The sequence below is a fragment of the Hyperolius riggenbachi genome, chromosome 2 (genome assembly GCF_040937935.1).
Source record: "Hyperolius riggenbachi isolate aHypRig1 chromosome 2, aHypRig1.pri, whole genome shotgun sequence".
NCBI lineage: Eukaryota > Metazoa > Chordata > Amphibia > Anura > Hyperoliidae > Hyperolius > Hyperolius riggenbachi.
This window is the reverse complement of record NC_090647.1, coordinates 72,441,695-72,456,450: the sequence shown is the minus strand read 5'-3', so window position 1 is coordinate 72,456,450 and position 14,756 is coordinate 72,441,695. Positions and strand designations below refer to the sequence as shown.

General features: G+C 45.6%; 1 protein-coding gene across 1 annotated transcript in view; it reads right to left on the bottom strand.

Annotated features, from left to right (window-relative positions):
• The window catches only part of ARHGAP20 (Rho GTPase activating protein 20), a 182,627-nt gene that overhangs the window by 123,814 nt on the left and 44,057 nt on the right, over nucleotides 1–14,756 (bottom strand). Inside the window, exon 2 of the mRNA XM_068266910.1 lies at nucleotides 13,534–13,619. Coding sequence (XP_068123011.1) covers nucleotides 13,534–13,619 — 86 coding nt within the window. The remainder of the gene's footprint in view (nucleotides 1–13,533; nucleotides 13,620–14,756) is intronic.

The following is a 14,756-nucleotide window of genomic DNA, read 5'->3' as shown; positions in this document are numbered from 1 at the left end:
AGTTGGAAAACCACTGCGCCTGTGCGGCCGTGTCCTCGTTCCCACTAACGTCACCAGGAGTGTAGTGTGCAGGCACAGACCGTACTGGGCCTGCGCAGTACGCTCCCAGTGAAGGCAGCGGGAGCAAGGACGCGGCCGTGCAGGCGCCGTGGTTTTCCGCCTTTAATGTCACATATTCCGGAAATGAACCGGAGGAAAGGCCGGAGCATCGGTGAGTGGCTGCGCAGGCACAGGACGTCTGCGGGGGACCATTAGAAGCCCCAGGTAAGTTCAACTCTTTTTCCCCCTACAGTACTCGTTTAAGGGTGCCGCCTGCTGCATCAAGCTTGATCCGGATTGGGTGAGGCTAATGGTGCGTGTGTGTGTACCTTTAGATCAGACTCTGGTAACGGGGCCTGTTGGATTTTGCTTTGCACGGAGTACAGTACATAATGTGAATGGTTATGATCTTTGTAAAAAGTGCCACGAAAAGGTGCCACTTAATATAGTATTTTTTGGACCATAAGACGCACCTAGGCTTAGGGGACAAAAACCAGCGGGCAAGCTCACCCTTGTAGCTCCACCTAGCACGCCATGTCACACCAATACTTCCTCTTTCCGGGAGTTACAATGGTAAGTTAACCATCCCCCGCCCAAAACCCCATCAACCCCCCCTCTTGGCCAGCAATTTTGGAATCCGAGCATTGGTGCTCATGGAAGCTAGCGGGGTGCCTGTAGCCAAGTGTGCTCAACGTGCACGATAGAAGAAGATGCTCTGCTTGTTGCAGAAGGGTAGCTTACTGACCTACGGCTCTGCATCAAGACTGTGACAGCAGTTTAGTTCCATCTGGACCCCGCTGGCTCCTGGCATTCGCACCAAAAGACACACTGACCTCCCCCCCCCTCACACACACACACACTTTCGGGGGAAAAAAAGAGTACATCTTAAGGTCTGAAAAATACGGTACTATTTGAGGTTTTTGTCTAGTGTTTGTAAGAAATAGGGAACTCACCAAGAAAAACGATATATTTGCGCGAATGAAGAAGGCAGCTGAAGCAAGTGCCCCGCCCGAATCCTAGTAGAAAGCCACAGGCCAGAGTCATGGGGCTCGATTCAGTAAACGATGCTAACCCAGTTAGCACGCCTAAAGGCTTTGGGCGTGCTAACTAGGGTGCTAAGTAGTTAGCACATACAAACTACTTAGCACCGTAGTTAGCACATGCAAACTTAGCACCGTAGTTAGCACATGCAAACTACTTAGCACCGTAGTTAGGACATGCAAACTACTACTTAGCACCGTGCTAACTAGGGTGCTAAGCTCCATGGTTAGATGCCCCTGGTCTTGCTAATTATAATCTTGTAAAATATAGAATATTTGGAAATTTAAATTCAATCTGAGCTCTATATATTATGTGGCGATCATTATATAATTGTTAACAATACCTCTCATCTTCCACAGTGATAATTGATGCTGAAGCTACTGTTGGAAAAGTTAGGAGGCGCACTGCTACACTAAATATTCTGTCATATGTTCCTTTTCTTTGTTGAATAAACACTGTTGTTTTTTTTTAAAAACTAGGGTGCTAAGTAGTTTACATGTGCTAACTACAGTGCTAAGTAGTTTGCATGTGCTAACTACTTAGCACGTGCAAAGCATGTTAGCACATGCAAAGTGGCTTTTCACTGGCGTGCTAACACTTAGCACCCTTTTCTGAATCAAGCCCATGGTGTGCAATTTTAGCATCAATACTCCTGCTGGGTCACCTATTTCTTACAAATTGGTGAATGCGACTAAATTTCCACGAGCAGGAAACAACCGTTGGTCTATGAGGTTTCCTGCTGAGTCCCCTCAACTAGACTAGCGTCCTACAGGAATCTGTCTGAACATAAACCAAACTACAGCAAAGTCCCTGTTATCCAGAACCCAGGCAACCGGAATTCTCAATTAACTGGCATGCCAGAGGAGATAACAGGGACTTTGTTTTGGGTGTTTTTGGGGGTGTTTGCAGGCATTAAAATACTCACCGAGCCTCCATGGATGTCTTGTAGCCTTCCTGTAACTCCAAGTGGGCTCCTAGGGGCTTCAGGCAAGTCACATTACATGATGGGGCAGGTGACACGCCTACTTCCATGCAGGAAGGACGTCAGAAAGCCAATAGGGGCCCTATAGGAGCATCAAGAAGGCTACAAGTCAACGCTGGAGGCTCGGTGAGTATTTAAGAGGGAAAAGGGGCGGGGGGGGGGGGGGAGTTGTGCTTTTTCAGCCAGTTGCTCTAGCACCCTGCAAGCACATGGATCCAACATTAGGCAATCCCTGCTGGTGCTGGATACTAAGGACTTTACTGTACGTATTTTTCATGACAAACCAAGGACCCTCCTTGATTTGAATATAAAGGTAGATATGCTCCCCCATATTACTGTAACTTTTCTAGTATCACTATTATTGCACAGTATCACACCCTGGTGGAGCGCAGTAACTCTGCACCTCCCCTCATACAGCTGCCCGGTCACGGCTCTCCATAAAGTAACAGTAGGTGGCACACGTGACACCCGCAGAGACATGTCCTGCGCCCCAGAGCCCCAGTCTGAGCAGAGAAGTGAGACATCAACGGCAGGGAGGAAGGAGCAGACAGCACCTCCACTACACTATGGAGAATGGCAATTCTCTGAGGGAAGACAGCCAGGGCAGTTCTGTACTCCCAGCACTAGCTCTGCTGTCAGATTTACAGTTTTGCTGTTAGATGGACTTTGACACCCTGTCACGTATGATCTGCAGATTTTCTGCTATTATCATCATTATGAATAATTTACCACTAACAGTAATCCTCTGATGGCTGCTGTGTGCTCAGCATAATAACAACAGCTTGACAGGCTTGTCTAGCAGGATAAGCTGGGGAGGAAAATGTCTGGCACAGAATCACCCACCCTGCGCCCACACCAGAACTTTTGCGTCTAAGGAAAAACAGGAGAGCAGATGGCATGTGAGAATCATTTGGCCCATGTCATCTCGTCAGAGAGTGGATATGGATTGCTACGGCTGCTACATTCTGACTCACACAGCACCTTCTCACGCTGCAACCCCCGGCAACGAGGTGCACAACACAACTATGTGCTGAGAGCAAAGCCACTTCCCGGCCTACTATACAGAGAACCTCACACCCGGTCACTCAGAGGTTATTCTTACATCCAGCCCTGTTTCTAGGGCTGGCGAGGCGGCTGTCCACCCGGCGCGCATTGAGTGAGGAGGGTGCAGTGAAGGAGGAGGGAACAGCAGCAAACAGGGAATCAGCCGTGGGAAGGGGGGACCCGACTCCTTCCTCCCTCTCCTCGGGTCCTCCTCTGTGCTCCCCCCTCCATTGCAAAGCGCTGGATACAGAACATCTTGGCGGCAGTTGACCGCAAATAACGTTCTCAAGCCGCCGGGGCTATATAATGTCGCCCTATGCGAGTAGGCGAGGTCATAACAGATCATGGGTGGAAAAACTGTCAATAACATTAAAGTATGTGAACCTAGGCTGCATTCTGTAGGCACTGTTTAAAGAGACACTGAAGCGAAAACAAATGATGATATAATGATTTCTATGTGTAGTACAGCTAAGAAATAAAACGTAAGGAGCAGAGACATAATTCTAATATTGTTTCCAGTACAGGAAGAGTTAAAAAATTCCATCTATGCAAAAGAGCCTTTGAGCTCCACGACTTTTAAAGTCGCAGAGCGCTCTGTCTTCTGAACCTTATTATCTCAACTGTCAGTCACTGTATTTTCTTTTTCTCTGCAAAGGACAGTTTAAAAGTTCACTGGCCTGCTCTGTAAAATTATTTAGAATGCTGAGTAATGTGTAAACTGCAAATATTAGAGAATGATGCAATGTTATAAAAATATATATATATATAACTGAAAATAAAAATATGAGAATATTTTCTTTGCTACTAATGTTCTAGTAATTATCCATACTACACAACCGGTTCATTATATCATAATTTTTTTTCCGCTTCAGTGTCTCTTTAATGTAGCACATAGGTTCTACCCATTCATTATGTTTCATACATGACTGGGGTACAAGGAATTATCACCACTCCTCATGTCATAGATGAAAAAAGACTATACCATTATTTTTAATATTATTATTCTGTATTTATAGAGCACCGAAATCTTCCATGGTGCTTTTTACATAGTCACGTCACTGAATGTACTCAGAGGAGCTCACAATCTAATCCTTCCATAGTCATAGTGTAATGTCCTACCCTATTATTATTATGTATTTATATAGCACTGACATCTCCTGCAGCACTTTACAGAGTACATAGTCATGTCACTGACTGTCCTCAGAGGAGCTCACAGTCTAATCCCACCACAGTTATTGTCTAATATCCTACCATATTATTATTATGTATCGATATAGAGCACTGACATCTTCTGAAGCACTTTAGGGCTCTTTCACTCTGGGGCGGGGCGGTGCGTCAAACTGACGCACTACTACCGCACTCCATGGGGAAATTACATTACCTGCGTCGCGGTGCAGTCCGCTGGAAGTCCTTGATCTGACGCGGCTCCAAAACTATGTTACCGCACATCTTCTGCAGTGACTTAGGTCGATCTGCATCGGCCTGGAGGTCATGCTGGTGTACGGCAATGTGTGGATTGACAAAAAAATTACCGACATGATGTCGCGGCGCACAAGCATGGAACCGTATTTTTACAATACGCTTCTGTGCACCTCTGCAAACCTTGAAGCAAGCGCGCGTCACTTACTGCATACTTCTTGGGGAATACGGCATAGTAACGTGGTATTCCCGAAGGGCCTGTTTTTGGTGGTGCGGTGCGGCTGCTACACCTCCCCGCCAGTTTGCAGTGTGAAACCGGCCTCACAGAGTACATAGTCATGTCACTGACTGTCCTCAGAGCACAATCTAGTCCTGACATAGTCATAGTCTAATGCCCTAACATATTATTATTATTGATTCATACAGGGCCAGCATCTTCCGTTGCGCTGTACACCAGCATACAGAGTGTAACAATACAAAGTAAAAATACAACAGTTAACAGTACAATACAAAATAATGGTGGCGTACAACTGATATAGCGAACAAATTAAGGTTTTTAAGGTTTTTACACAGTAGGGGGAGATATGCACACACATAAGGCTGTGATCCCACTATTTCCTGTACCACGTGCGGGCAGCGGGAGCTGACAGTGTAATCCGCCGCGGTCCAGCTGTAGCCCAAGGCAGATGCAGTACCCCCATAGTCTATATGGAGGAACGCATCCACCTACCCAGGATTATCGCGGACTGCTCAGAAGTGCAGCCTGCTTACTGCAACGGATCCCGCGAAAAAGAAGTGACCAGAGAGGAAGACTCGAGGGCATCCGAAACCTTTCCGAGGTCAGCAAAGGTGTATTCCACCAGTTTGTTACATATGTGTAACGGGATTTACAGGGATGGAATGAGGGTACCGAGGCGGAACAGCGAAGGCTCTATAGCATATATATCAAACTCTGGCCAGCAGGCCGAATTTGGTGACTGGTCTGCAGAGCCATAAACATTGGTCTACAAGGAGTTTCCCAGGAAAACCATATGGGGGACACCTGCTAGACATCAGGGAACTATTTAGGGGTGCAAGGGGGGACTACCAGAAACCAGGGAACTGTATAGGGGTGGGGGGGGGGACCATTAGACACCCGTGAACTGTATATGGATGGAAAGGGGACCAGTCGACACTAGGAAACTGTGTAAGGCAGGAGGCGGGGGGGGGGGGGGATAGACACCAGAGAATTGTATAGGGGAGGGAGGGCCACTTAACACCAGGGAACTGTACAGTAGATGAAGGACTGCTAAACACCAGGGAACTGTATAGGGGAGGGAAGAGGACCACTAGACCCCAGGGAACTGTATTAGGGGTTGGGGGCATTAGACACCAGGGAACTGTATAGGGAAGGAAGGGGGTCATTAGACACCAGGGAACTTTATAAGTGAGGGAGGCGGCCATTAGACATTGAGGTTGGCCCGCGACTTGGTCCCTGTGTGCAATTTCAGCCCACTTTGTTTTTGAGTTTGACACCCCTGCTCTATAGGATCCAGAGCCTTTTCCTCTTCACAGGTGAGTATCTGATTTTTTTAAACAAAATTCACTCCAGATTTTTATTCTAACTGTAAAACTTTACCAAGAGTGGAATTTCTCTTTAAATTAAGTCTCTGATTTTCCATTCCGCTAACCGGAGTTGTCCTTTAACCGAAACAGTAACATTTCATGAGGTTTCTCATTCTGTCAGATCAGCAGGAGCGTTGCTTGCGTTTAGCAGCGATTCTGCAGCGATGCGAATTACTGACATTGTTGCATTGTTTAGCCTGACCAGGCATAGAGAGCCCTTGTTACTTGGCAGATGTAATCTAATGCCCAATAATAAACACACACTGTGACAAACGCAGCAAAGCAGCTTGTTATGTAACAACCAGTCCGTATAACACAACCCCTCGCACAGATCCGCTACATCGTCAGGGAGAAATGATTCACATTTTCAGCAAATTCCTGAGGAAAAACACAAAATGCCAGAGATGGAAATGTTACAGGAACAATGCTGAGATCTATCTGGTTACAGCACTTCTCCTGAGGCTAATCAACCCCAAACCTTTTCAGTCCTATGCGAAAAAAAAAATGATGATATTATGATTTGTATGTGTAGCACAGCTAAGAAATAAAACATTAAGATCAGATACATCAGTGTAATTGTTTCCAGTACAGGAACAGTTGTTATCTCTATGCAAACAAGCCATTAAGCTCTCCGACTAAGTTTGTCGTGGAGAGGGCTGTTATCTGACTTTTATTATCTCAACTGTTCCTGGACTATTTACTTTTCCTCTGCCAGTGGAGAAGTCATTACTTCACAGACTGCTCTGAAAGACTCATTTTGAATGCTGAGTGTTGTGTAATCTGCACATATTATAGAATGATGCAATGTTAGAAAAAACACTATATACCTGAAAATAAAAGTATGAGAATATTTTCTTTGCTGCTAATCTTCTAGTAATTATTCATAGTACACAACCAATTCACTATATCATATTTTTTTTTCGCTTCAGTGTCTCTTTAAAGCCTAGGTTCTCAACATGTGGTACGCGTACCCCAGAGGGTACTTCTGATGGTTCCAGTGGGTACTCAGGCTTGATGTACTTAACCAAGAATAACAAATTTAGTTTTAGAAAATGATACATCTTATTTAACCAACACCAAATTAGTGATTTAGCTACAGTGGGATGCGAAGGTTTGGGCAACCTTGTTAATCGTCATGATTTTCCTGTACAAATCGTTGGTTGTTACGATAAAAAATGTCACTTGAATATATCATATAGGAGACACACACAGTGATATTTGAGAAGTGAAATTAAGTTTATTGGATTTACAGAAAGTGCAGTCGATTTTCCATCAACTGATTAAGCAATTAACTTTATTGGGCGATGAACTACCAGCGAGATCCTATGCAATTCTTTTTTAGTAATCGATCTAAACGATGTCATGCCTCCATGCTCTGAAACCAAAAATGTATTCCGTGCCTCCCTCACGATCTGCTGGGTGGAATACCCCTCCAGCCCTGCTCGGGTGTCTGCAAGCACATCCATACAGTACAGAACTTCACTGGAGAAATGGCGGTAAGAATAGAGGAAACTCACTTCAGGTTAGATACTAAGGGCCTGAGCCCACTAACGCAGTTGTGTGCAATTGTGTCCGCTTTTCAGTAACACATCAATGTTACAGATGCTGAAAAGCGGACACAACTGCGTACAACTGCGTTAGTGAGCTCAGGACCTTACCTATGTACAGGGAAAGCTCTGGATAGCATAGAGCCTTCTCTTCATTACTAAGTATGTAAACTAAAGTGGGTTACCTCACTTCAGGTTTGCTTTAAGGCAGGTATGTCAAACCGGTCCTACGAGGGCCGAGATCCTCACACATTTTTGATACAGCTCAAATGAATTGATGGGTCTGAATCAGGATAGGTGTGGTCCATCAGGTAGAACACATTCCTTTCTTTCTCAGTCCATCCTAAACACTGGCATGGATCTGGCCCTCCAGGCCTGGAGTTCGACACATGTGCTTTAAGGCAACACTTATCATATGAGAATGGGCCACCACGCTGTGGGGCTCCCCAAGGGGGGAGTGGGAAAAATCTGTGAAGATAAGGGCGGTGGGGGGTATCAAACATTTGCTGGGGAGGGCAACCATGTTTGGTAGTTATGCTGGGCCGGTTCCAGACTTTTTGGCGCCTGAAGCAATGCATTGTGAGGATGCCCCAACTTCGGGCTGTGCATTGCAGGCACTGGCCCTATGCTTACTTCTCTCTGCTTCCTCCAAGACAGCATCTCCTCCCTGCTGGATTGCAGTATCCCGGCTCTGATCCCCAGGATGCCGGGTATGTGCTGCACCGGCGTTGCATCACTCACCCACTCTCAGCAGATTAGCGATGGGATTACCAGTCACACGGGAAGTACTGCTTCCTATCTGACCACAGCACCTATCTGACCACAGCAGCGCCTCATGTGACCTGGCAGCACGTAACGGGTCACATGAGGCACTGCTGTAGCCATGGATACAGGAAGGTGGACGGGTAGATGGAGATCCCATCACTGGAACGCTGACAACAGGTGAGTGAAGCGGTGCCCTGCATCTAAGGAGGGGGAGACGGGGGGTTCGAGGAGGGGGACATTTGGACAGGGGAGTCGCCTCTTGCTGCCCGCTAATTTTTGCCACCCTGAAGCACGTGACTCACTTTGCTTCATGGAAAAACCACCCCTATAGTTATGCCCCTGTAAGCAATGCAGCCCCGAAACACATATTGCCATAACTGAGAGTAATGACAAGCTGCTGATGTTCTTTTGACAACAGTAGTTGCCTATTATTTGGCATTGCCAGTTTGATACACTGTGACAAGATTCTAATCCAGGATCTTCTTGTCCTTCGCTCGGACTAACAGAGCTGCTACATGGACAAAATTCCACAGGAGTTTACATCTCGCTGCGCAACTATGTATGACCATTCTTCTGTGAGCCTTTGTTTCAGAATCAGCATTTGCAGTGATTATCTTGGCAGATATCTCACACACGTGGTGAGCGTCCACTTTCTTCAAGCACTTCAGAAATGGTCAGTTAAAGGATTTAAACCGATTGCTGTGGTTTGGTTTAAAAAACTGAGAATTTTGCTGCGCTAGACTAATATTTTCATATTTGGGGGCCAACCCCACCAGAGCTGTCCGAAGTGTTTAACGTCATCATTACAGATTCTTCCCCTAACAGTGCAAATGGGTTATTAAAAATACTCTCTGACTACAATTTAACCAGGTTAAGACACAGATAGAAATGGTCAGTGACTAGAATGTTCTTCTTGGGTAGCGTGCAAAGTGTCATCACTGTCGGGTACCAGGATGTGGGCAGGGTTTTCCTGGTCTGAGGTGTATATTGGTTTAACCCATTCGCGTTCCGTCGTTTTCACTTGAGAAAAGTTCACCTCCCATTCATTAGCCTATAACTTTATCACTACTTATCACAATGAACTGATCTATATCTTGTTTTTTCCGCCACCAATTAGGCTTTCTTTGGGGGGGTACATTTTGCTAAGAGCCACTTTACTGTAAATGCATTTTAACAGGAAGAATAAGAAAAAAACGGAAAAAATCATTATTTCTCAGTTTTCAGCCATTATAGTTTTAAAATAATACATGCCTCCATAATTAAAACTCATGTATTGTATTTGCCCATATGTCCCGGTTATTACACCGTTAAAATTATGTCCCTATCACAATGTATGCCGCCAATATTTTATTTGGAAATAAAGGTGCATTTTTCCGTTTTGCATCTATCACTATTTACAAGTTTAAAATAAAAAAAATATAGAAATATATCATCTTTATATTGATATTTAAAAAGTTTAGACCCTTAGGTAAATATTTACATGGTTTTTTTTTTTGTTTTTTTTGTAATGTTTTTTTTTTTTTATATTAAACATTTTATTTGGGTAGTTTTGGGAGGGTGGGATGTAAACAATAAGTTTATAATGTAAATGTGTGTTCATTTTTATTTTTTTTACTTTTAGTTGTAGTATTACTTTTTGGCCACAAGATGGCGGCCATGAGTTTGTTTACATGACGTCACTCTAAGCGCAACATACGCTTAGAGAGACGCATAGGGGAGGCAACAGCCAGAAAAGGCGCAGCTTCCGAGAGAAGCTGTCGCTTTTTCAGCGGGGGAGAGGAATCAGTGATCGGGCACCATAGCCCGATTCACTGATTGCCTGGCTAACGAACCGCGGGCTGGGAGCGCGCGTGCACGCGCGCGATCGGCTGCGGGAGTGCGCGGCAGCGCGCATGGTAGAAACTACGTCCAGGAACCAAAATAGGTTAAGGAAGGTCACTTGCACATTGCTTAGGACCGTACACATGTAAAATCAACGTTGCCCGGTGGGAATCGGGACCTGATCCTTCGGGCGACATTACAGGGCCATGGTTGACAGACCCATTGGTAGCCTGCAAGCTAGTGATGCATTCTGTTGCTAAAATTAATTCTATGTGGCTGTCGTTTACTATCCTGCCTATTCAGCTGGATAATAAATGACTCTGCCACTCGCAATCCTAAGAGCCGGCTCTTTGCTGCGAACGACAAGAGCCGGCTCTCAGTTTTGAAAGAGCCGATGCCTCAGCCGCCCCCCACAGCTCTGCTTTGCTGTGTAATAAAGGGCGCGGAGGCATGCTGGGAGATGTAGTCCTCCTCGTGCAGCTTGTAGGAGTGTATGGGGCGGAGCAGAGCAGTAGCAGGAGGGATTGCCATAGCCAGAGAAGCAGTCTAGAGTTGTCATGGAGACGGGGGCGGGGCTTTTACTCCGATTCTGAGTGGCGTCTAGTGATATTTAATGAAGAGCCGATTGAGAGCCGTAAGAGCCGGCTCTTTAACGGGAGCCGATTCAGAAGAGCCGATTCTCCAAGAGGAGCCGGAATTCCCATCACTACAGGGAACAATATTATTAAACACACAAATGACTTCCTGTTCTGGAGTCACAAAAAGAATATGGCATCTCTCACACTTCCTCCTCACTAACACAATAGTCAGACATGTCATTGTCTGCCGTGGGGAAATTTAGAGCTCTGAATGGTATTTGAGGAACTCTCACATCATGTTTGCTGTAGGTGTATTTCTTTGTTAGCTAAAGTAAATGCTAAGGTGAACAACCTTTTTTTCCACACAATCAACACTCAAAACTGAGAAGTTGGTCAATTGTCAGTAACCTGTTGGCAGTATGCTAATATCACATATAGGCAGACACAGAGAGGGACATACCTCTACAACTTTAACTCCCCCTGGAGTTCCGACACTCGAGGAATTCTTCACTTCCCCAAGACACTTTCCTCCACCACTAACAAAACACTACTGGCTCTTTATTGGCCAGTCTTTTTGACCAGTAGTGGTAAAACTCGAGCTTAGACACACTTTTGCATTGTGGACATGTGATGTGAAGAAACGTTAAGCATCTGCATTGCTATCATTTTTAGCGCTGAACCCATCCAGTCACGCTGAGAGACACTTCTCACTAGGCCCACTGCCAGGCCACTTCACAGAGTGAACAATAGACTAATGGACATACAGAACGGACTCCACTGTGTCCCCAATGCACAAACCCAATTGCACAATTTTTTTCAGACAGCGAATGCATTGCCATAAAATGGCAGCTACTGCTCCTAAGTACAGCGGGTGTAGGAGATCCCGCCTGAGAAACCTGGAATAGACAGTGTTTCCATACTGTACAGTTACGCTGCCACTGGCACAGTATGAACTGACACACACCGCACCATGCAATGGAATGGGGCTCAGTAGTGCATTACCTTTTAAATATTTTTTTTTCAATAAAAACGTAATGACAAGCACGGAACTTATAAAATGGTATGCACGAGCGCAGAAAATACAAATAACCATGTGGGCAGAAAGGAAAGCTTGCCGTCACCCATGCACTGAGTACCACCTGCTCCATCCCCCCTCTCGCACACCTCGCCCGTCTCAGAAGCATACGAATACGTCTACCACCTCGCGGCAATCCCTGACCTCAAAGGGTTATCAAAGAGAATGTCATTTCAAGACGATAACCAACAAGCCAACTTTCCAGGGCCACACCGAGTCCCTTTATCGAGGCAAGAATTGCTCAATGGTAACAGTCTGTCTGCCGCTCTGCCAAAACGTCTACAGTACACTGTAATGGCGGGATCATCTCAATGCACTCATGGCTGTAATAGCCAGTGTGTGAGTGGATTTCTAAACAACACCAACAAGCAATCACGTTTTTCCCCTTCCTACCCCACCCACTTGCAGCTAAACCGCTCTGCCCAGCTTTGTCGCCCCTACTCCAATCTCCATAGAAACAGTAAATGTTACGCCACGTGATATGTCTGTATAGCTCTCCATAAATGCAGTGTCCCCCCCAAGGATCAACCTCGATTCTTACAGGCAGGCCCCGGATTTACATCACAGGAGCCTATAGGCACAGATGTCCTAGCATCTTAGACTTCACCCTCCATGAACCTACAAAACCTCGCCTATCTTTTCAATGGTTTTACTATCCAGATCGCACTGCTGTGTTGTGCGAATCTGGACGGCATGTGGCAGATTTATGCAGCACACAGCAGAATCCCTGCAGCCATACATGGCCCAGCTTAGTGAGTCGGGATGCGTCTTTGCAACCAAACAAGAGTCACAGCCGAATTGGAAACGGCCGTGGCTCCTAGTGGAAACCGGGCCTTAGCATTTTTTAAAACTGAGCCAGAAATGGCAGCCTCCATATGTCTAACCGTCATTTTATGATAGGTGGAAAGGTAGTTCATGTTACCGGCACCAAAATGCAGCTGGGAGAGGACACTGTCACCCGCTGGAATCACAGGATACGTACCCCTCAATTGGTCAACAGGGATGCTCACCAGATGAAAGCCAAATGAGTTTCATTTAGATTTCATCCAGGTAATTAAAGCACCTGAACGAGTGCGCGAGAGGGGGTTAAATTTACCCAGCAGGCATCTTCTTTAACCATTCCCATGGCGCATCCCACTCTGCGTTCCAAGCCACAGTCACGTGGTTACAAACACTTCCTCCTTCCGGGATGAAGGAGGAAGCGTAGTAGTCACGTGACGCGGCTTGGAACGCAGAGTGGGACGTGCCTTGGGACGGGTTAAAAAGATGCCTGCTAGGTAACTTTAACCCCTCTCGCACACCCGCTCAGGTGCCTTACAGTAATTACCTGAATGAAATTCAAATACAACTCATTTGGATTTCTTTCGGTGAGCATCCCTGTTGGTCAAACAGCATTTGTGGAGAAAAAAAGAGCCCTTTATTACGGGTGAAGGATGATCTTCGCAACTTTGTGGCTTCTTCAGAGGCAGTTTAACTTCCTCTGAAGAAGCGGCAAGGTCACCCCCCGCTGTATCTACCCATAACCGCAATAAAGGGCTCTTAAAGGAGCGGTGCCTTCGCTTTTTTTTCCCACAAATGTCATTTTTTGCTATGTATAAAATAGAGTAGACCACTTACTTGCTTGTGGTTCTTGACTTGTTCAATGCTTTACTTAATACGAGAGATGGTGCAGACTGGCGCCTTTGAGCCAAGCTCTTCATTTTCTAAAAAAAAGAAAAGTAAGAAAATTAACTTCCAATACTTCGGTGAACATACACAGAAAACCCCATAAATGGATTCATTGCATTACGGCAGCATTACGGCATTCATTGCGGGCAGCACGGTGGCGCAGTGGTTAGCTCTCTCGCCTTGCAGCGCTGGGTCCCTGGTTCGCATCCCATCCAGGGCACTATCTGCAAAGAGTTTGTATGTTCTCTCTCTGTCTGCGTGGGTTTCCTGCGGGCACTCCGGTTTCCTCCCACATTCCAAAAACATATGGATAAGTTAATTGGGTCCCCCTAAAAATTGGCCCTAGACTACAGTACTTAGACTACAGTACTTACACTACATAATATAGATATATGGCAATGGTAGGGATTAGATTGTGAGCTCCTTTGAGGGACAGTTAGTGACAAGATATATATATATATACACTGTACAGCGCTGCGTAATATGTCGGCGCTATATAAATACTAAATAATAATAATTACCGTCTCAATGGATCTGTGCGGCGTAAGTGTGGCTTTCTGCTGCACTCACGCCTGTTTAAAATGGACCTGAACTCTTGCACAGAACAGAAAGAAAACAGAGAGAAATCCACCCTGTAAGTATTTAGAGAGTTTAGCCTGTCTAATTCCCCCTCATCTGTGACTAATCACAACTGTAATTTGATTTCTCCGTTGTGTCAGCTGGCTGCCTCTGCAGAGCAGCTAATTTGTAAATACAGCATGTTAACCCTATGTCGACTTCCATGAAAGAAGGAAGTAAACAAACTGCAGATTTACTGCAGGATTTGTATCAGCTGTAAAAAAGAAATGTTTTTTTCTTTAAAGGTTACTATGCTGTTGCTTATCTTTCAGAGCAGAGACGATGTTCAGGTCCACTTTAATCTTTTTCACACTGCAATGCAGCACTTGCAATTCTAAACGACCTACCCGGTTTTTGGGCTCGTCCACGTAGTAAACGGAGAGGTTTATTTGAAGAAGGTCTCTGCTGTTCGTCTGCGTGTCTGTGTAGGTGTCATGGTGGGTTGGTGCGGACTGCACATATGTCTGATTATAGGGTTAAGATAACTGTCTTTCCTCTACACTCCACTACACATGCAGCCCAGCCCAGAGCAAGAATGTCAGCTAAAACAAGCA